We start from the raw sequence: 23,404 nt of genomic DNA, 5'->3' as shown, positions 1-23,404 counted from the left end.
AATTGAAAAATTAGAAAGCCTCAACCTATACCAAATACATAGAGCCTTACCAGGATTAACCCTAGTGGGAAAACAAGGCTCTTGCAACATAAGGGCAAAAATATAACCGTGCAGCCTAATTTGCAGTAATTGCTCCAGATTGACTGGAGTTTTCCACCAGTGCAGACAGCAAGGTGATTCACCTGTGCAGCACCCGCCCCCAGGTAAAATGGCCTATCTGCAAAGCTTGTAAATTGCACCTATGTCTGCCTCTCCAGGTAAAACAGGGTGACTCAGTCGCCACCCCAATACCTCAGCATATTCAAGTGAAAAAAAAGGGAATAGGAATAAAAATAAACCATTCGGTGTCTTAGCCCCACAGGAAATATGTCTTAGGGTACTGTATATATGCCGTCTGTCACCCGTACGTTGTCTGCAGCCATAAGAACATGGATGAGTACCACAAAACACACTGTATCACCTCCACCAGAGTGTGGCCCTGCAGTCTCAGGATTTCTATGACACTGACGCTGCGAGTAATACTTTTCAGTACAAGGTGTACATTAGAGGGGGGAGTGCAGCAAAAGTTCAAAGAAAAAAGGTGGAACAGCCAGGCTCTCCTAAATAAAATACTGCCAGATCCTGTCTGTGCGAGAGAGATATGACCACAGACTCTCTCATTCATGCCCCTCCTTGGAGATACACAGATCTGGCAGAAAAGCTTGGCCCAGAAATAAAAAACAATTTGTCAATGCAGGAAGCACATGTTAGGGTGTGTTGGCTTCTGCTGGCAGGGGCTTATCCTCTAAAGGCCTATACTTATGCCAAAGGGAAGGGCTCAGAGCCTGCCACCCGAGACCAAGCTGCACCCACCTGGAGAGAGACCCATTGAGAGGTGCATAAATTAAGCCAAGTACCCTTTGCCCCACCGAAGCAGGCCCCCAGAGCAAGAAGGGTACAAGTAGGGAGGACTTGTCAACTGTAGACCCGCCTACCTTGGAGCTGGCGCCTTGAACCCCCAGAATGGGAGAAGCAACCTGTGATGAAGAGTCCAACGTTGTGCACACCCTTGCCGTTTGGACTCACGCTCCTGCCTCCTGCTTGCCGCTGTGGATTGCCGACAAGGCACAGTATTTGTGTCCTGCTGTGACCCAGCTCTGCTGCCGGCCAGAGAGCCCAACGGGTCATCCGTCAATTTCTCTAGCAGGACACTCCAGGGGAGGGAGGGGGCCAGAAGAGGATCCCACAGAAGGTGATAAAAATGGTAGAGGTTCATGACTAGGGGAGCCAGGATAAGGGGCGGTTTGCAAAACAACAGGTAAAAACATCAGGTGGGTGTCCCTGTGACGATCGTGGATGTGGGCGGGCGGTGAGTGCGAGGAGGTGCGGCGCGTGGATGCGGCCGGGCGGGTCGACAGGGCCAACCAATCGAAAGCCGATTAATCGATGATTGAAAAAGTTGTCAACTTTTCCAATAATCGATTATAATCGATTATGTCGATTAGTTGTTGCAGCCCTAGTGGGGTGACATAGTACCTAAGATCCACGGCAAAACAGGAAAAGACCTCAAAGCCAGGAGAGGGACATGGGTCAACAGAGTTCAAGCGATGTCCTCTCTGGGTTGTCTTGAGGAGGGTTGCTCTGCAGCGAGGTCTTGTCAGGAGAGTTGGCTCAAGACGAAGAGAGACCCACTCCAGGCCACTCCGGTGTTCGGGGGTTGGCAACATTACAGTAAAGATGGAGAGAGAGGTTGTTGAGAGCCTTCTGTAAGCCGGAATGCACCATACCTGTCTGGAAGCTCCACTAGTGCAATGCTGGGCACAGAAGGGCAGCAAGTCGGCGGGTACAATGAGAAGGAAGGTGTGTCCCGAGTTAGTAGTCACAAGGCCAAACAAGAACCACCATCTGTAGGTGATGCCGCGGGGCACGGAAAGATTGTAGCAAAGGGTGGAGAGCGCTCCTGTTTTGAGAGTAATGTGAGAGAGATCTTGAAATAGTTGGATCTCGCTGTCGTGGAAGACAATGCTTCTCTCTGGCTTTACGAATAGTTTTTTATTTCAGTCAAAAGTCCACCACACAGCAAATGACATCCCGAGGCGAGTCAGTGTCCCAACCTCTGGACAGTAAGGCATGGTGAAAGCGCTCCACGGATATCGGTTACCGGGATGAATGTGATGGATCTCTGGAGGCCTCAAATCATTCTGCCTGTACTCAATGCCAGACGTGCTAGCTTCAGGTTGACCCTCTATAGCAGGGGTAGCCAAACTCCGGCACTCCAGCTGTGGTGGAACTACAAATCCCATGAGGCATTGCAAGATTGACCGCCACAGACATGACTCCCGGAGAGAGATGCATAATGGGATTTGTAGTTTCACCACAGCTGGAGGGCCGGAGTTTGGCTACCCCTGCTCTATTGTGACATTTGCAAAAACCCCTCTAAATCAAAGACTCAGTTGTGTCCATGGGGGTGCACACCTAGATCAGCTTAAACCCCAGAATCCCCTTTAGGCGTGGCAGTGGAAATACTAGACAGGTCCAAGGCCTTTTCTGTTCGTAGTTGCTTTGCCAATTCTTACTCTTATCCAGAGAAATGGTTAAAAAGGTAGACGATTAAAGGAGAAGTACTGGGAGTACAAAATGTGATCAAACCAACACTTAGAGCTAGCATGTGATACTGCAGGTGTCATATACCTGCTCTATAGGTCTAGATCACAAACCGATTATTGCTCAGCTTACGGTCTTCTCCCTGCAAAAGAGTGGTAACTGTCAGTAACACCTCACTACAGGGATTCACCCCTACCATCTCTGTTCCTCCATCGCTCATTGGGCGACAGACGGGGGAGGGAGCAGGCACAGCCGCCTCTGACTCTATAGAGGCAAAGTTAGTTGTCAATCAGGCAGCGGGGTGGACCCCAACAGTACTGTTGGGATCTTTCCCGGCTGCAGCGCGGCTCTGAGCTGTAAGCAAATAGCGGGCTTAAAGTGACATTAAACCCTCAGATTTTTTAACATAAACCAATACTGTAATGTGTGCCTTACTGTAATCCATGGTAGTTTCCCTTCTCTTTGCTGCTCTTCCTTTTAAATCCTCATGTATTCTCATGCTTGGGGAGAACTTCTCTTTGCAGCTCAGGGCCTCTTCCTGTAGTGCTGGCTCAGGTTACAAACCTATACACACACACCATATATACATTCCTGAGACAAGGCAGTCTGCTGCAAAACAGAAGTTCTGCCCAGCATGCGAACAGATGCGAACAGATACAGATTTAAAAAGGAAGAGCAGCAAAGAGAAAGGAAACAACCATGGATTACAGTAAGGCACACATTACAGTATTGTTTTATGTTAAAAAATCTGAGTGTTTAATGTCACTTTAAGCCCACTGGATGCTGACTTTGGCTCACAGGAGTACATTAGTAAATGTATTCCTTTGACCCAAAAGATGACTAAAGCCTTAGCATGGTGATGGTCATCCTAGTTACTGGTTACCAGAGTACAGAAAAATTAAAAAATGCTGTTATGCACTGCTGCATTTTCCTCAATTGCATTTTCCAGTGTTCACTTTTTCATGGGTGGCCAAGGCCTGGGCCAGAGTCCTGCATTAGGAGCTAAGCTCTGATGAATTTCCTCCACAATTTTAGCACTTTTGCTTAGCCAAATTGGGAATGTTACATATTCCCATGTTCACAGAGCATAAGCTTAAAAAAAATAATTAAAAATGCTTCTTGCAGTTTAAATTGGTTTAACTTGGGTTAGGGTTTCTACTTGGCTTCTTAAGGGTTAAAATTTCTACTTGCTTCTCCTTCTTTGTAATGTTAAGAGGGGTTGTGAGGGGTGTGGGGGTTTGCATTACTACCTAAATCCTATGTGTTTTTATAAAGGACAGATCACTGTGAAGGTGCTCAGAAAAACTGATTCAGCCATGTTGCCAGCTGCAACAAAACACCTAACAGGTAATAAACTTTTTTTTAAATAATTTTTTGTTATGCTGTGTGAATGGGAACACAAACATATAGAAGGGTTTTTCTCAGATTTGACTGTGGAAAAACACAAACTGGGGACCAAGCATCAAACATGTCTCAAGTGACAGTGCCATTCACATTCTGTTTAAAGTAGTACTAAAGGCAGGGCGTTTTTTACTTTAATGCATTCTCTGCATTAAGGTGAACAATGCCCAGTACCTTTCTAAGTTTCCCTGTCTGCCCCACACTTACATGTGGTCACTTGTCACCGCTGCAGGATCCCTGAAGATATCCCCTGTTCTGAACTTTCTGGGTACTGAGGGCAGAGGAGTGATTGGCTCCTTCAGCCAATCTGTTGGGAGGAGAGGATGGGGCGTGGCTTTCCTCACGGTGTGTGCATCTATAGACGCACACAGCTACTTGCTGCCACAGCCGGGAGCAAGCACACACGGGTGTCTCCTCAGCAGCCAGCGGGGAGGGGAGAGCGGTTTGGGGATCAGCTAGAGAAGGCGGAAATAGATTTAAAGAAGGGTAGCATTTTAATCAAATTATGACCCTGCTGACCCTAAAACAAAACAAAAAAAAAAAGGAAAGTTTAATATCACTTAAAGGCCTTCCTGGATGCAGAGCCAGACAAATGTAGTCCTAGGCAAAGTAGCAACTTTGAGCCCCTTTACTGCAATTACAGATTCCAGTGCTACTTTCCTTATGAGTCAACTTAAACATGATCAAACAGTAGCATGTCTTGAAAGCACCTCAAGACTCTTAAAAGACTTTACTTGACTCTGGAAATATTGCATGGGGTTAATTAGAGCTGTAGTAGCATCTGGGGCGTTGCTAGGATTGTAAAAGACATGGGGCAAAGTGCTAACATTTGATCTGAGCCTACCTTGAAGAAGCACTTCTTAGACTACTTAGCAACTGTTCAGACAATGAAGCACGATGGTAAGCAGTATGTAATTGCAATATAACATATAGAGTGGAGTGCAGGTGTCAGGGTGAAGTGGTCAGAGGTATTGCTTGGCACAGACACTTGAATTTTGACCGTTCAGAAACAGAGATGTACAGTACGGAGTATGGACCACAAGTACACCATATTGCCAAAAGTATTGGGATGCCTGCCTTTACACGCACATGAACTTTAATGACATCCCAGCCTTAGGGTTCAATATTGAGTTGGCCCATCCTTTGCAGCTATAAACAGCTTCAACGCTTCTGGGAAGGCTGTCTACAAGGTTTAGGAGTTTGTCTTAGGGAATGTTTGACCATTCTTCCAGAAGCGCATACTGTATGTGAGGTCAGGTACTGATGAAGGACGAGAAGGCCTGGCTCGCAGTCTCCACTCTAATTCATCCCAAAGGTGTTCTATCGGGTTGAGGTCAGGACTCTGTGCAGGCCAGTCACGTTCCTCCACCCCAAACTCGCTCATCCATGTGTTTATGGACCTTGCTTTGTGCACTGGTGCGCAGTCATGTTGGAACAGGAAGGGGCCATCCCCAAACTGTTTCCACAAAGTTGGGAGCGTGAAATTGTCCAAAATGTCTTGGTATGATGATGCCTTAAGAGTTCCCTTCACTGGAACTAAGGGGCCAAGCCCAACCCCTGAAAAACAACCCCACACCATAATCCCCCCTCCCTCAAACTTTAAACTTGGCACAATGCAGTCAGGCAAGTACCGTTTGTCTGGCAACTGCCAAACCCAGACACGTCAATTGGATTGCCAGACAGAGAAGCGCGATTCGTCACTCCAGAGAACACGTCTCCACTTCTCTAGAGTCCAGTGGCGGCGTGCTTTACACCACCGCGTCCAATGCTTTGCATTGCACTTGGTGATGTAAAAGCTTGGATGCAGCTGCCCATGCAGGAAACCCATTCCATGAAGCTCTCTACGCACTGTTGTTGTGCCAATCTGAAGGACACATGAGGTTTGGAGGTCTGTAGGTATTGACTCTGCAGATAGTTGGCGACTTCTGTGCACTTCAGCATGCGCTGACCAGGCTCTGTCATTTTTCGTGGCTGAGTTGCTGTTGTTCCCAGTTGCTTCCACTTTGTTATAAACACTAAAGCTGGCCATACACCTTACAACCATCACACAACTTTCGTTGTGCGATGGTTATAAGATAATTCAAACCTTGTACGATCTGCCCATCTTGGACAGTCAGATCGTACTTGCGATCATCGCAAGCTCTCCCCACTAAGGGGAGGGCTTCCGATGATTCCAATGCTGAGCGGGCAGTGTGCGCTTGCTTTTGGCAGGTTTTCAAGTGTGCTCGGAAGACAAAATAGAAGTCACCAGCACTCGATAGGTGCAAGAAGTAAAGCACTTTTTATTCAATCGTCACATGTGTCAAACAGCCAACATTTAGGGGCCACGCAGGGTCCCTTATTCTGGGCGACATAGTATCTGACACGGCACCATCCGTGTTGTCACTTCAAGCACCAACCTCTTACTCAAGGTCTGTATGCTGCATGGAGTGCAGGTGATTTCGTATTATCACTCGGAAGACAAAAGACGGACGACCATACAGTAGAAACGGTCGCACGCCTTCCATACACCTGCCGATTATCGTACGATCACAGGATCACCCGCGATTATCGTACAATAAATCGGCAGGTGTATGGGCACCTTAACAGTTGACCATGGAATATTTAGTAGCAAGGAAATTTCATGGAACACCTGAATCCAATGATTTGGAGTGGTGTCCCAATACTTTTGGCAATATAGTGCATGTAAGATGCAACAGAAAAAGATATGTACCACACAGCACAGCATGCAGAGTATGGTCAGGAGTATGTAACGTACACTGTACCTTACATAACCCTGACTGCTGCAATCTATACGCTGTGTTATACCCCTATATACATTATATAATCCTGGCCCCTGCACTTTTTACACTAGGCTGTGAATTACATACTCTGTCAGCTGTGCTTTACATACTCTTGAACTCTGTATGCTGCTGTGTACTTTGCACACACCTGACTGCTGAATTTCCATTCATGTAATGTATAACCATCGGTACAGACTGCAGTGGTCAGAAATATGTACCATACTCAGCATACAGGAGTGGGTAACATACCCAGCATACAGAGTGGTAAAGAGCATGTAATGTACAACCAAACATACAGTGCAGAATTCAGGAGTACAATTCAGAGGCCATTCTTATGTAACAAATGACAGCGTAACAAAGCGCAGCGAACATATGGCAGCATAACAAAGCGCAGCACACAGAGTATGGCAGTCTGGATAATAATCCTGCACTCTGTATGCTGCGCCACACATTACATACTTTTACAATCCGATTTCTTTTTCATGTTTTGCTGTTCCCCAGAAAATGTCCTCCTTCTCTTTCCCCCCTCCTTAAAGTAACCCCCTGTCAAGAAGTCCTTCGAGAAGCCTTTGCCAGTGAAGCCACGCAAGAGTCTGCGCATACGCACGGTATGGCCCACAGAGCCAGGCCTGGGCGTGCGCCTCTGCATAGAAGAGCCAGGCCTGAGTGATCATCAGCGGTTTGCTACCAAGATCCTGTATTCTGACCAGTGATTCCAGTTTGGAACCCAGCTCGTCAGCCATTCTTCTCATCTTCTGTGAGATGGCTTGTTCCTGACTCCGCTCTTTGTCTGCTGTTCCTGTACTGCATTGTCTTCACGGCTCGGACCCTGGCCTGTCCCTCGACTAGGATTCTGTCTGCTGTCTGGTACCTCATTGCCCGCATGGCTTTGACTTGGTTTTCACCCGACCTTGATCCTGCCTACACTGCATTCCAGACATGTATCTCCTGCGTTGCTTTCTTCCTGAAGATGGTCATTAGGACCAGCACTTCAGCCTGCAGTTTTCCGGCACCTGTGCCCCTCTCTGCCCCGACTCTCCGGTTCTGCCACTCAGGGGTTTTGGGACCGAAGTTGCAAGAGAGGCCTCCTTGAACACTTAAGGCTCTGAAAGGTACCAGCCACCCCCCTCCTAAAGAAAAACATCCAATGCTCATCTCTGCACCCCTTTTTCACCACCTAACTTTGCGACCCCCTCCTCAACCCAGTTCACCTCTGTTTGTATTTCAATGCTTTGATTAACTGCAGCTCCACCTGTCAGATCTGTGTAACACAGATCCAAGAGGGAGTTTTGGAGCACTTCCCCTGCCTCTGTGCTAGAGAGGTTTGGCAACTCAGTGGCCTCTGTCCACAGCTCACTTCTGTGCACTCCATCCACAGTTCACCTTTGTGCCCTCTGTCCACACATCACCTCAGTGCTGCTACTCCCTTTCCGCCCACAGCTCGCCTTTACCCCCCTAGTCAACAGCTAACCTTTGCCCCCTGCATCCACGGTTCACCTCTATGCCTTCCCACCATTGGACTGCCGTCTTTTCCACAGCTCACCTCTGTGCCCCCCTTCACAGCTCATATCTGCCCCTCCTTTTTACATAGTTGTTACGGTTGAATAAAGATACAGGTCCATCGAGTTCAACCTTTGGTTTTGTGTGCATGTGTTTGTTACCAAGATAACCTGTACCCCTGTATATCTTGTGCGCTGAGAAAAGTATCTAGATAGTTCTCAAATGATTCCATACTCTGAGCTGATACCACTGTCTTTGGAAGGGAGTTCCACAATTTTACAGCTCTCACAGTAAAGAATCCCCTTCACTGTTTAAGATTAACCCATTTCTCTGCCAGTTTCAGGTGGTGGCCTCTTGTCTTATTGACTGAACTGACAGTAAACAGTTTATTACGGATTATCCCATCACCATTAAACAATTTGAAGATTAATATCATGTCCCCTCTTTTCAAGAGTGAACACGTTTAATGCATGCAGTCTTTCCTCAAAGTTTAGGTCCTTTGGACTTCCTTTCTGTGGATAGGTGACCAAAACTGATTGAGCACACTCAATCCACACCTCTTGCCTTTGGAGCATTACTCTGGGCTCTGTCTCTGTGCTACACAATTCTGACAGGTGTGTGGACTAGCAGGTGGGGACAGAAGCAACCAGTATGGCCACATTAGGTGGTCATCTGATGATGTCAGCACAAATCGAGTGGGGAAAATGTTAAGGGAACTGGATGAACCAAGTCTGCAAAAGATAAAGAAGTATTGCATTCATTTTAAGTACAATACACCTTCCAAACCATGAAAAGGCTAGGTGTTTCCGATGCTGCATATCAGATCATGGAGTACGAGTGAGCAAGTTAAAGTTCAGTTCAAATATTTTATTGAGGTCTGCCATAATCTGAGTGCCAAGGTATTGAATACCCATTTATATGTGAAGTTAGGGCAAAGAGTGCAAATTATTATCACATTAGATATTCAGTGCCTCAGATTTTTGCAAGTGGAGCCCCGGGCAATACAAAATTATGGGGCCCCCTTATGCTCCGCCCATATCCAAGTCCCACTGCATATACATTCTTGCACCCCCTGCATCCCTTCTACACTGCCCACCTCTGCACCCCCTGCATCCCTCTTGCAATACTGCTCACCTCTGCACCACCAGCATCCCTCTTCCTACACCTCTCACCTCTGCATCCCTCTTCCTACACTGCTCACCCCTGCACCCCCTGCATGCCTCTTCCTACACTGCTCACTTCTGCACCCCCTACATCCCTCTTCCTACACTGCTCACCTCTGCACCCCCTGCATCCCACTTCCTACACTGCTAACCTCTGCACCCACTGCATCCCTCTTCCTACACTGCTTACCTCTGCACCCCCTGCATCCCTCTTCCTACACTGCTTACCTCTGCACCCCCTGCATCCCTCTTCCTACACTGCTCACCTTTGTACCCCTGCATCCCTTTTCTAATGCTTCTCACATCTGCACCCTTCCTCCTACGCTGCTTGGCAGGGGTGCAGAGGTGAACACTAAGAAGAGGGATGCAGAGGGTACAGAAGTTTGATGTCTGCCACCCTCTTCCAACACTGTTAACTTCCACACCCTCTACATCCCTCCACTACTGACCCCCTCCCCTACTCTTTAAGCTATCATCCTTTGCAGGTTACCTAATGGTGCCAGGGGTGGATACTAATGTGCTAAGAGTTACTGGGTCTTACAGCAGCTGATCAGCACAGCCCAGGCAGCAGACGGGACCCTGATACGTCTGCCCAGCAGACAGTCCTGCCCACTCACCATGGTAATAAGCTGATTGACAGGCTCCTCTCCTCCATAGGAATGCAAAGAAGCCCGGTCGCTGTAGGGAAGGAGCCTGCCAAATTAACTGGTTACCATTGCAATTGGGCGGGGCCATCTTCCTTTGTTACAGGGAGCCCTACTGGGTTTGGGAACCCCCTGCTGACTTGATGGGGCCCCTCTCAGTACAGGAGCGCGCCTGTACCCCCATTAGCTGTGCTGGCCACGGGCCCCCTCCTGGCAACGGGCCCTTGGGTAGTTCCTGAGTGCTTGCATAGTCAATCAGCCCCTAGGGTTCCGTATATGCAGTGTGCTTTCTATAGGGCTGGTAATACAAAATCGAAGATTATCGGCATAGGTCATGTTGATGACCTCCAGCTAAAAACTACTTTATTTTATTATTCAAACATGCTTAAACCTCAAAAAAGAAGAAGTTAGAAAATGGTATACAAAATGACATTATGCAAATTGATATTGACATTATATTACTTACAATCAGTGCACTTACTAAGAAGCTGTTGTGAAAGATTTTGTGACAGTTGTCGCTTATCATTAAAACCTCCAACAATATGTAATTCTAGCCTGAAGAAAGAAATGTATACATGCTGATAAATATGGGCAAGGAAATAGCATTTTTCATTAAAGTATATGTGAATGCACTGCCAAAAAACAACATTTTATTAAAGAAAATAATGTGTCCATTCACAAGTGCAAAAAGTAAACGCTTATGACCTTTTTTCTTCTTTTATTTTGCAGTCACGTGGCTGTAGATCATTCTAGCTTCCTATTTCAGCCTAGGAGGAGGCATTTGGATTCTATGAGCCTGAGGGTGCTTGTGCTGTACACATAACAGGGAAGTACTTTCCACTGTGTATTTTGTTCCACAAGCACCCCCCTCCTGCATTCCACACTCCTATTAGCTTTTTGCCTGTTCAATGTGAACATCCAGCAACAAGCGACATGAGCTATCTGCCATGTGCTTCATTTTGGATACTGACGGGATGTCAGCTCCTTTTGGCTGTTTGCCACATTAAACGCAGTGGGGAATTACTTCCCTATTTGTGTATAATGTGGCACATTGTGCTCCACAAGCATGCCCTTCCTTCGATCCACACTCCTACTGGATGCACAGGGCAGGGGGGGGGCTTTCCTGGAACACTGAATACAGAGATACTACAGGCACTGTGCATAGGCAGAGCATCTCTGACAGAGACACGGAGATTAAAAATGACCGCACCATGTGGTCAGTTTGCAACAATGAAGAAGGGGGGCTGGCAGGATCAACCAGGTATTTCCGATGAATGGATTAAAAAGAGTAGAAGAGTACTATTTTAAAGTTATACATATTTAACCCCTTCATGACTGAGCTTGTTTTTCGTTTCTGTTCGTAAATGACTGACACACTTTTGACATTATTGCTGTGTGATTCTTCCACATCAGTAATATACTTTCTTACAAAGTGCAACCACACATTGTTTTTTAGAGGACAGATAGTGCTATATATTTATATCACATATGTGTACCTAATGCCTCACTTAGGACAAATAAAATATTTTTTTTAAAAGGAAAAAAACCAAAGAAAACACTATTTCCCCAGTTTTGATTTGTAGTATTTTTTTTTAGAAAAACAGCACAGCTAAAGAAAATGCAATAAATACACATTTATTTGGAAAAAACTCACATTCCTAGGATTTTAGAAATGTTTCTGTACTTCTCGGCCTAAAACTAAAACCTAACATTTTAATCTTTTTTCTCTAAAAGCGGTCACTTGGCATACAATGTCACTAAGTGTCACACTTAGCGACATACTTTGAACATCACTGTCATGAGGGGGTTAAAAATTGACCCCTCAGGGTGAAAAACAAATCTGTAGCTCAGCTTTCATTGTAAGGGGGTTAATTTTTATATAAATGATAGTATAAAAATATATTTAAATATATAATTTTTATTTGTTACATTAATTTGTTTTCTTTATTTACACTTTACTATTTTTTGCAAACATTTTTTACACTTATGTTATTTACTTATATCAAGCAGTCATTGTGAATTAATCTCACTATTACTGCTTGATAAATTAATACATTTTTGGTTATTATTAGGCTGCTTCAAACTTAAGAACAGCCAATAATAACAACCTTAGTGACACTTATCCTGCAGCATTTCAGGATCAGATGTCACTAAAGGTTTTCTGATCGTTCCAACAACGTTCAGAAACCTGCAACATTGTTTGAGCAATAAAAACATGTATCGAAATGTTTCGATTGCTGAAAGTTTAGAAAGAAAAAAAAAGCCAGTATACATCGGGATTTCCCTATCTATACCAGCTGTAAGTGAGAGCAGTAAATGTTCACACTGTCAGACACCCGATTCCTGAAATACCCAAAATAACTGTTTACAAAGCATGAACAGATAAAGTGCATATTGAGAGTCAACATGTGTGTAGCCAAAAAATTTTTTTTTCTTTTGGATAGAGTAGGGAAGGGTTCTCCTTGATGGGAAGTTTTCCCTTCACTTCTTGTGCTAGAGATGCAACAAGAAGTGAGAGGAAATATTTAGTCACCAAAATATTTGTTCACATTGTAAATGTTTCCCCCCAAATGTCCCCAGGACATAGAGGGGTGAATCGCCATAGCCAAAACACAGACAGCCATAACAAGTTGGCAGAGGGTGAAACCTTTCACCACTAGATCCAAAACTAAAAAAAAATGGCTTTTGACTTTCTTATTTTCTTGATTGTACAGTACAGGACACAGGCAAATTCAGAGACCACTGGGACATCAACAAATACAGCACTGAGACATTGGCAACACAAGAAAAAAAAACTGCCAACAGGCCCAAAACAGAGAAAGAGGGGAAAGAGGGGAAACTCCAACTCAGATAGCAGCCTCCAGCACCTAATGGCCAAAACTCGCATCAGCAGAGGCATGAACATCCACCTGGTAGAACTTGTAAACAGAAGACGCAGATGCCCGATGTCTAAAAGCGCAAAAGGCACGGACAGATGTAGCAGAATGAGCCCTTACAGGGAAAGGCAAAGTCTTACTCTTGACAGAGTAAACATGTATGATGACCTGTCTGATCCACCAAGTGGTGTAATAAGAGGCAGGGAAAGTCTCTGTACACACCAGGCAAAATACACCCTCTAGGTACAATGGTGCAACTTACAAGACGTGGACTTCCTGGCCTGAAAATGGGTGGGAATGACAGAGTCCCATGAACCTCTATCTCCTAGGACCCGGACTTCAACAGGAAGGCCATCAAAGCCAGTTGCAGAGAAGCAGGAGGAACCAATGGACCTGGAGAAAGAAGGTCCTCGCGGTCTGGAAGCAGCAATAGAGTCTGCCAGCATCCTGAGGATGTCCGCATGCTACACTTTTCTGGGCCAGTTTGAAGCCACCAGGACCATTGGAATGCCCTCCACCTCAATCTTGTGGAGGTGATGATAAAGAATCTTCAATAGAGGAAAAGCATAGATCAGGGAGAACTGAATGCATGAAGCTATCAGCGCATCCATTGTGAACACTATTTAATCCCTGGACTGGGATAGAAATCTGTCCAGTCTGGACATGGAGATCTACTTCGGGTGTCCCTCAGCAGCAACAGATCTGAAAGACATCAGGGTAAAGAGACCATTTCCTCAAAGCCAACTGTCTGCTTAGGAAATCCGCCTGCCCATTGATCACCCCCAGAATGTGCACAGCAGATGAGTAGAACTTCATGTTCCAGCACTATGACAAAATCAGAGCTGCTTGCTTTTGTACAGCACAGCTTCTGGTTAATCCTTAATGGGCTAACGCAAGCCATGGCGTGGTCAGACTGAACACTGGCAGGTAGCCCTGGAAAGAGACCCATTCAATGCACAAGGGAAAGGGGAATCACTCTCAATTCCAGATTGTTAATGGACAATTTGGATCCCCTAACCGACCACTAATGTCCCAAGAAAACCTGCCCAGCCTAACAAGTCTTGCATTCATTGTCAGGACTGTCCACTGAAGTGGAAGGAAATGGAAAACCACCACTCAAAGATTTTTGCTTTGGCTGACCGACGCATGGGGCGGTCTAGTAAAGGAGTCTCACACTGCCAAAATGCTCAGTTGTAGTAGTCTGGAGTGTAGTGGAACTGAGTGTATGGTACTTACTCAAAGCCTATCAGACCCAAGAACCTCATGGCAAATCTTACCGAGAGTTACTCCACCCTGGGTTGTGTCCAGAAGGAGCCCCAGGTACTCCAACAAAACCTTCTGGAAATTGGGGACCCAACCGAACAATTGGCAATGTCAGAATGGTTTTGTGGATATCCTCCCTCAGGGTGCGATTGAATCAAACCTTCAGAAGAAGGTCATCTAGGTAAGCCACAATGTGTACATCTAAAAAATGTAGGAGGGAAAGGATCGGAGTAAATGCCTTGGTAAAAACCCTTGGAGCCATGGACAGGCTGAAGGGCATAGCCACAAACTGAAAGTGATCATTCCCCAGTGCAAAATGCAGAAAGGGTTACATAGTTACATAGTATTTGAGGCTGAATAAAGACACAGGTCCATCAAGTTCAGCCTATTGCGTGTATGTATGTGATTCTGCATGTGTACGAGTCCCTGTGTGATTTTTTTTTCTTTTTTAAAGGGTACCTGTACCCCTGTATGTTGCGGTCTCTGAGGAAGTTTTTGGTTTGGGAACTATGAACAGATTAGAGTAGAACCCCTGAAACCAATCCTACTGAGGAATAGAAACAATGGCCCTTTCACATTTGAACACAAATATGCTTAAATTACAACTTACAAGTTACCTCTCAACTGAAAAGATAGAACTGTAGGCAGCTCCACTGCAAGGGTCAATTTGCATTCTATCCAATTCAACCATTTACAACAACTCCAGAGGAAGGCAAAAGAAAACCTCAGGAAACATTTGCTAGTTTTGCCAGAGAAGTTATAATACAGCTTACCTGCCTTCCGCAGAATTTAGCAGGGACTTTACAGCTTCTATAACAGATGCCACTTCATTCTCAGTGTCTGATCCATCACAGTGTGCTAAACAAATGGCTCCACTCCCTATAAAACAGCGTAAAAGACAATATGAGTGTAGAAATGCGTAATGAAGTTCAGGTAATCTAAAATACTGCTTGATAAAGCAGTAAAGAGCTTGCAAATGCAATTCCTGACAATAAATAGATTTAAGTAGGAAATAATATTTAAAAAATAAAAACTTGATCCTTCAAGACCTTCAGAAGTCAATTCCCAGCATTTTCTAAGTGTAAATTACCGATACTTTTTAGCTGAGTGGTCATGGACCTGCAGGTACCACCTGCAGATTGATTCGGAAGAGGAAATAAAAACTGTTGGAGAAAAAAGGTACAAGATGAAAAGGAAAAAGGAGTAATGAAAGAAGACAACCAGGATATATACTAAATTCACACAATTATGGGTAATTTCCCATTTCAAATACATTTCTTTTGGATTCCTGGTCTCCAAGTTAAAAATACAATACAGGTGAAACTCGATTAGAATATCGTGCAAAAGTTCATTTATTTCACTAATGCAACTTAAAAGGTGAAACTAATATATGAGATAGACTCATTACATGCAAAGCAAGATAGTTCAAGCCGTGATTTGTCATAATTGTGATGATTATGGCTTACAGCTCATGAAAACCCCAAATCCACAATCTCAGAAAATTAGAATATTACATGCAATCAATAAAACAAGGATTGTACATAGAACAATATCGGACCTCTGAAAAGTATAAGCATGCATATGTACTCAGTACTTGGTTTGGGCCCCTTTTGCAGCAATTACTGCCTCAATGCGGCGTGGCATGGAAGCTATCAGCCTGTGGCACTGCTGAGGTGTTATGGAAGACCAGGATGCTTCAATAGCGGCCTTCAGCTCTTCTGCATTGTTCGGTCTCATGTCTCTCATCTTTCTCTTGGCAATGCCCCATAGATTCTCTATGGGGTTCAGGTCAGGCGAGTTTGCTGGCCAATCAAGCACAGTAATCCCACGGTCATTGAACCAGGTTTTGGTGCTTTTGGCAGTGTGGGCAGGTGCCAAGTCCTGCTGGAAAATGAAGTCAGCATCCCCATAGAGCTTGTCTGCGGAAGGAAGCATGAAGTGCTCCAAAATCTCCTGGTAGACAGCTGCGTTGACCCTGGACTTAATGAAGCACAGTGGACCAACACCAGCAGATGACATGGCTCCCCAAATCAACACAGACTGTGGAAACTTCACACTGGACTTCAAGCATCTTGCAGTGTGTGCCTCTCCATTCTTCCTCCATACTCTGGGTCCTTGGTTTCCAAATGAGATGCAAAATTTGCTCTCATCAGAAAAGAGGACTTTGGACCACTGAGCAACAGACCAGGTCTGTTTTTCTTTAGCCCAGGTAAGACGCTTCTGACGTTGTTTGTTGTCCAGGAGTGGCTTGACAAGAGGAATACAACATTTGAAGCCCATGTCCAGGATCCATCTGTGTGTGGTGGCTCTTGATGCACTCCAGTGGACTGAGTCCAGCCTCAGTCCACTCTTTGTGAAAGTCCCCAACACTTTTGAATGGCCTTTTCCTGACAATCCTCTCCAGGCTGCGGTCATCCCTGCTGCTTGTGCACCTTTTTCTTCCACACTTTTCCCTTCCGCATAACTTTCTATTAATGTGCTTTGATACAGCACTTTGGGAACATCCAACTTCTTTTGCAATTACCTTTTGAGGCTTTCCCTCCTTATGGAGGGTGTCAATGATGGTTTTCTGCACAACTGTCAGGTCAGCAGTCTTTCCCATGATTGTGATTCCTACTGAACCAGACTGAGAGACCATTTAAAGGCTCAGGAACCCTTTGCAGGTGTTATGGCTTAATTAGCTGATTAGAGTGGGACACTTTGAGCCTAGAATATTGCACCTTTTCACAATATTCTAATTTTCTGAGATTGTGGATTTGGGGTTTTCATGAGCTGTAAGCCATAATCATCACAATTATGACAAATCACGGCTTGAACTATCTTGCTTTGCATGTAATGAGTCTATCTCATATCAGTTTCACCTTTTAAGTTGCATTAGTGAAATAAATGAACTTTTGCACGATATTCTAATTATTTGAGTTTCACCTGTATACTCCTATTTTCCTTAGCAAGTAAAAGTGATAATGTCCCCGAATTAGTGTGTCAGTACTTTCTACAATTTGCATCTCAAGAGAATCGGTAATTAAATCATAATACTCGAAATGGCACACTGTGTTGGTATTGGCATCCTGATATCAGAAAGATGGTCCCAGAAATATTCACATAACCATCTTGTCATTCTACCAATGTATTGTTTACAACATGGCACAGGATATAACAAACCGCATACAGTACCTAGTATGGCAAATTACTAACTGCTCAAATGAGTGACCATTAACAAATGAATGTACAATATGGGAATTGCCCAGATAGGAACAAAATGAACCTACACCAGAACATGGTCACTGTGTCAAGCCATGTATGCTGATTTTTGTTAGAATGAAACAACCTGGGGCGTGGCCTGAACATGGCGGCAAGTGGACGCTAATCCGCTGAGCTCTGCAGACCGGGGTGCCCTTTTCCAGTTGATCTGCTCTCTCTGACCCCGCTGCCCCATGAGGATGGGTAAACAAGCGAAAACCCCCCGTACCTTTACACGGCCGCGTTCGCAGGCCCGGATGGACGCCTTCGTCTCCCCACGACTGTCGGGGCCTAACACGCCCACCCAGACCGGGGCGCTCGAGTATGACTCACCGGCGATCAATGACGCGGCACACAGGCGGGCTCCTGACACTATCTCTGAGCCACCCTCCTCACCAGCATCCTCTATATCAGGCCATATGTCAGGGGTGCCCTCCCCACTGCGGATGACGGGCTCACCCGGGCCCAGTGTGATGGCCATAGCCGACAATACAGGGCTCCATGACTTGCTAGCAGCTCTCCCTACCCGCGCAGACATGCAGGTGATGATGGCCCAACTGACTGCCACACTACACACAGACCTGGCAGAGGTTTGCACGGATATACAGCAGCATGACAACCGCATATCTGCGTTAGAGGAGTCTGACCGCTCCCTTGCAGATAGGATGGCCAGCATTGAGGCCTCTCTAAAAGAACAGAAAGCCCACATGATTCATCTTCAATTGTGCCAGGAGGACTCAGAGAATCACAACCATCGCAACAATTTGCGGCTGCGGGGGATCCCGGAGGCTACCAGCTGCCCTGACCTCAGAGCGGCGGTTACTGCTATCTTCAATTCTCTGCTGGGTAAGCCCCCAACTGACCCGATCGAGATCGACAGGGTACACAGGACCCTGGGTCCGAGAGAGGCAGCAGAGGCGAGACCAAGAGACGTGCTATGCAGGATACATTTCTACGCGATCAAGGAGGAAATTCTACGCCCCCAGACATTGTATGCCCCCAGACATTGTACCGCCGCAGGCTCCTGAAACCCCTCACGGACTTACTACACTCCAAGGGGATACCCTATCGCTGGGGTTTTCCGTTCTCGATCCTGATTGGAAGGGGTGATCGCTTCTTCAGGCTACTACACCCTCGCCAAATGTCTGACTTGGCGGTTTTCCTTGATTGCCCGGATTTGTCGTTTCCGGACTGGCTGGAGATATCGGCCTCAGAGGGTCCTACGTCTAACACCACCGGCATCTCTAGACCGCAACGACGCCGCAAAAGTCGCCCTGGATCTATCTCTCGGGGAACCCAGAGGGGGCATCCGTCGGACCCTGAGAGTTGATTGGTCGGTGAGATACCACCAGCCTGGATGTGGGTCATAGGGTCCCTTTCTCTGCCACCATTGTCTTCCCGAACCCGGGCCTCCCCTACTGCAACTACAGGATTGAGTGGGAGCTGATTGTGAGACATCTCATACAGAGTATTGCAGGATGTCTGTGGTTTTTCTTTTTTATTGTTTTTTTCTATGTCACTAGCTTGACTGCTATTCCTGTGATAAACTTCTGGTTCAGGGTGCCCGCTTATTTCGACCTTACACTCCTGCGGACATCGACCAGTGGTCTAGCTCTCTATATGTTTTTGTGCCATTACCAGCCAGCTCTTCCTGGTGGATCTGCTGGACCGGGCGCGGGACGCTTGAACTGTTGGGGATAATTGAGCTGAGTGGGTACCACGAGTTGTTTCTGAATACGTGGGCACCCAGCCCCACATACTTGTTTGCATGTATATCCATGTGTATGCGAATCCCCAACTTGGTTGATATCTGGGTTATGGGGAAGGCATTGTGGCTTGGTGTGAGGGGGGGAGCCCTGATCTGTTGAGCCCTATGGTGGGTTCTGACTCGTTGACATATTGGCTCGGTGGCTCCCCGCACCAGACCGCGTCCTCTGTGGGTGGGTACGGTCTGGGGCCTGGGTATGCACATTCTGTTGGGCGCATGGTTGTTCCCCGTGCCCCCCCGTTGTTGCGGAGCCTCTGCCGTGTCCAGCCTACTGGACGGGGAAATCAGCTGGTTGTTGTTAGATGGCGTGCACATTCCGTGAGGTACTTGTTGCTGTACCACATAGGGGCAGTAATGCTATAGTTGTATTGGAGGGACTGGGGTGGGTGTGGAGTCGGAATCGCATTGTTTTATGGGTGATATACCCTCCCATGTCTGCATCTCTGATTACTGCTGTGTTCAGCCTCTTCCCCCAATTGCTGGGTGTTTCCTATCCGTGTTGGAGGTTAAACATAGGAACACCCCTGTCGTGTTTATGTTTAGTTCTCACTCGGTCAGGAAAATTCTCACCTTCGAGTGATCTCCACCTGGCGCCGCTTTCTCGAAGAGCGTATAAACAGCTCACTGCTGTTACACCTGCTGAACGCGGCTAGAGCCTGCATACCAGCTCTGTGGCGACAGACACGCTCTCCCTCCGTAATCATGTGGTGAGGCGGGTGGAGGAGATTAGACTGATGGAGGATTTGACCTCCAGTTTACGGGAATCGCAGTCCAGGTATGTGGCCACTTCAGGGGCTCGGCAGCTTTCTCTACAGTGTGCCAGGAAGGAGCCGGAGACTGAGGCGCTACCCAATTACACTACCCACTGTGTGGGGGTGTGTGGGCGCGGGGGGAGGGGCGGCTTGGGACCACCGGGGGGTGAGACCTCCGTCCACGCTTTCTTTCCCAATCTTTCTACGTTTCCTTCTGCTCTCTCTTTGCGAGTCCGTGTACGTAAATGTCTGTCTTGTCTGTGCTGTTTGAGGATGAACTGGCTCGGGCTGGCCTCCCACATAGTGGGGCTATACTCGGCCGCTCGCCTCGACACATTGTTCCCTTCTCATTTTGTTTTTGTGTGTTTGTTAGTCATTTATATTCACCATAAAATGCCTTAAGGGCGGGGACATGTGCGGTTACTTGACCTGATCTTACAACTTGTTAACATGTTTTAAATATGTTCCTCACTGTCTATGATTCAAATATCGTGTGAGACCATGTGGCCTCCGCTTGTCCTCCTTTTCTATTTACCCCACCCTTTTGTCCACAAATAAAGTATTTAAAAAAAAATGAAAAACTGGGAGACAGCATATTATCACCCTTGGGGACTGTATGCTTTTTTAACTCCACGTCATCTTTTGGAATCAGGATTAGAGTTTCCTACATTTAATTTGTTTAACCTCATTAAACTCTATAGTATAGCGAGCTCAAATGAGGATCACCTTCCCTGGATAAAAGGTAGTCCAGGCAGCAAAGTTCTTTAAAATCTGACGTGCAGTCAGTTTTATTTAAAAGGTTGCAATATCAAAACCAAATAAAACAGAAAATAAATCCTTGCCATCCAGGCTTTAACTAAACAAACAGTGCTCCTCTCTAACAGCTGGTGAGCTTCTCGCAGCCACCTCACAAATCAAAAGATTTTCCAGCAACCTTTTACTCACAAACTGCAGCTCTCTCAGAAGGCTCTCCGAGTCCCAGGCAAGAGTCCCTCATTCTCCAGCCTTCCCCTTTTATCTCACCTGGATAATTAAATCATTAATCAATCAAGGTGAGACAAAATCTGAACTGGATTACCCAGCCCCAAGGTCTACCCGAAAACCCAGTCTGGATTCAAGCTAGTCTTGTACATGAAAATTTGTGGGGAAATATATCGCCCCTCATGATTTCCCCTTTCCTAATGTAATGAGTTACAAAAGCTAACGATTAAGGGCCTGTTCATATGATTTTCAGGTCCAGATCAGGTGCGGATCTGCAGATGCGGTGCGATGTGTTTTTGATGCATTCCAGTAAAAAATTGCAGTGTGTTGATGTGTTTTGCATTTCTGGACCGTTTCCTGACCGGACAAAATTTGACATGCAGTATTTTTTTTTAACCTGAACGGACTGCGGACATGGTAGTATATTTTTTATATGTGCAGTGGCAGTATTTGTTTAATATGTGAAGGGGTAGTATTTTTTTAATATGAGCAGTGGCAGTATATTTTTTATATGTGCAGGGGTAGTATTTTTTTTAAATATGCGCAGGGGTAGTATTTTTTTTTGCACACCGCATGTAATGATATGTGATATGATTACATTTGGTTAGGGATCAGTCACTCTTCCTGGGTGCATCGATTGTGCAACCAGGGAGAGTGTTTTCCAACCGCATGTAATAATATCACATACAATTACATGCGATATGTAGGCGTTTACATGCAGCGGCTATCACCTGATCATTAACTTGAATAGGTGACAGCTGCCACTTGTAAACGGATAATAAAATTACATTTTATTTTGATGTACGAAATTTGGCAAGCCGTCTCCCATGGGAGAAAAAAATTGTCGAGTGGCTCGAGTCAAATGAGTTTGAGACGGTCAGTTGGTCTAGACAGTTGGTGGTAATAGGGGATTCTATAGTAAGGACGGAGAATAATTTGTCCCCCGGATAACCTCAGTTGATTGGTTTGCTGTCTCCCAGATGTCAGGGATCAGCGTAGTGAGTGTGAAAGAGGTCTTTGTTGATGGGGACTGTGATGGTGCTGAGGGTGGAGTTACATATGGGTGTGCATAATTATTCGGGTTAATGAGGTGAGAGACTGAGCTCCTTGGACAGATGGAAACTGCTGCAAGGGACAGTGGTAATATTGACTGGCAAAATAGCACTGCTGGAACAGTAAAAGGGTGGACATTTTTTAATTTATGACAAGACAATGTTAAGGTACAGTTTATAGAATCCCTAACTAGAAATGATGCTCTGCTGGACCTGTTACTCTCAAACAATGTGGGGCTAATTACAAATCTTCATATAAAAGAAAATCTGTGTATTAGTGACCATACTATGAATTAATTTAACGTTGTAAACAATGAGCACATCCTGGAAGCATTTTTCCAATGCTGAGCGCTGTTCTTCAAGACTTGGACTGGGAGGGAATATTGTCATAAAAACACAGAACAAGATTGGGGATGTTTCAAATCAACTGTGTGCAAACACACTGCAAAATATATTTATGTGGGCAATATATAAAAAGCTAAAACATAACGTATGTGGTTTCACAGCTTCTAATAAACCACATTGGCTCAAAATTGATATAGTCTAGAAACAGTTAAGACAAAATTAACCAGTTGACATCCGCGGTGTTAAACCCCCTTCCCATCCAGGCCATTTTTCAGTATTCAGCACTGCGGTATTTTGACTGACATTTATTCCGTCATGCAGCGCTGTACTGAAATGAATTTTATACCCTTTTTTGGGGACAGATAGAGCTTTCTTTTGGTGGTATTTATTTACCACTGGGGTTTTTATTTTTTTACTATATTAAGGAAAAATTACCGAAATTTAAAAAAAAAACAGTTTCCCCTATATTAAATGATAAAACATTTATTATTACCCAATTTTTTGGTAAAATATAAAAGATGGGGTCACGTCTCTGCTTCATCAGCTTCTTTTCTCTGGCCATAGCAGCCAGATGACTGACAGGTGAATGCGGAAGTGATGTAATACACATCCCTTCTGCATTCACAGCCCGGACGAAGATCAGCAATCTTAATCAAGCCTAGGTTTGATTCACGGCAGGGCCGCACTGGCCATAGGGCAAACCGGGCACTTGCCCGGTGGGCCGGGCCGGCCCGAACACAATCAACCTGATTGTGTTTGGGCCGGTTTGCTATGCCTGATGGCCGGTTCTTAGCAGAGCCGGCACTACTACACAGTAGACACTAGAGGGAGCTGGTGGGGGAGGCCAAAAAAAACACTTCCTCACCCAGCTCTCTCTAGTCTCTACTCTGTGCGCTCTCCGGAGCTGCTGGCGCTGTTCCTGTCCCCTGTCCCGGATGAGATATTTACATATGAATGGGCTGCGTTGATTTGCATATCAATAAGCCGCAGCCCATTCATATGTAACTATCGCAGCTAATTCATATGCAAATGAATGTCGCCGCCCCCCCCCCC

General features: G+C 45.7%; 1 protein-coding gene across 1 annotated transcript in view; it reads right to left on the bottom strand.

Annotated features, from left to right (window-relative positions):
- Positions 1–17,934, bottom strand: part of NTAN1 (N-terminal asparagine amidase) — a 123,769-nt gene extending 105,835 nt beyond the window's left edge. Inside the window, exons 1-4 of the mRNA XM_018573007.1 lie at positions 17,683–17,934; positions 15,304–15,376; positions 14,987–15,092; positions 10,556–10,629 (exon numbers count right to left, since the gene is read on the bottom strand). Of these exons, the coding sequence (XP_018428509.1) occupies positions 10,556–10,629; positions 14,987–15,092; positions 15,304–15,376; positions 17,683–17,934 (505 nt within the window). The remainder of the gene's footprint in view (positions 1–10,555; positions 10,630–14,986; positions 15,093–15,303; positions 15,377–17,682) is intronic.
- Between the last annotated feature and the right edge of the window lie 5,470 nt (positions 17,935–23,404).

The sequence above is a fragment of the Nanorana parkeri genome, unplaced genomic scaffold (genome assembly GCF_000935625.1).
Source record: "Nanorana parkeri isolate BGI_ZX_2015 unplaced genomic scaffold, ASM93562v1 scaffold2203, whole genome shotgun sequence".
In the NCBI taxonomy this organism is placed as follows: domain Eukaryota; kingdom Metazoa; phylum Chordata; class Amphibia; order Anura; family Dicroglossidae; genus Nanorana; species Nanorana parkeri.
This window is presented reverse-complemented; position numbering and strand designations above follow the sequence as displayed.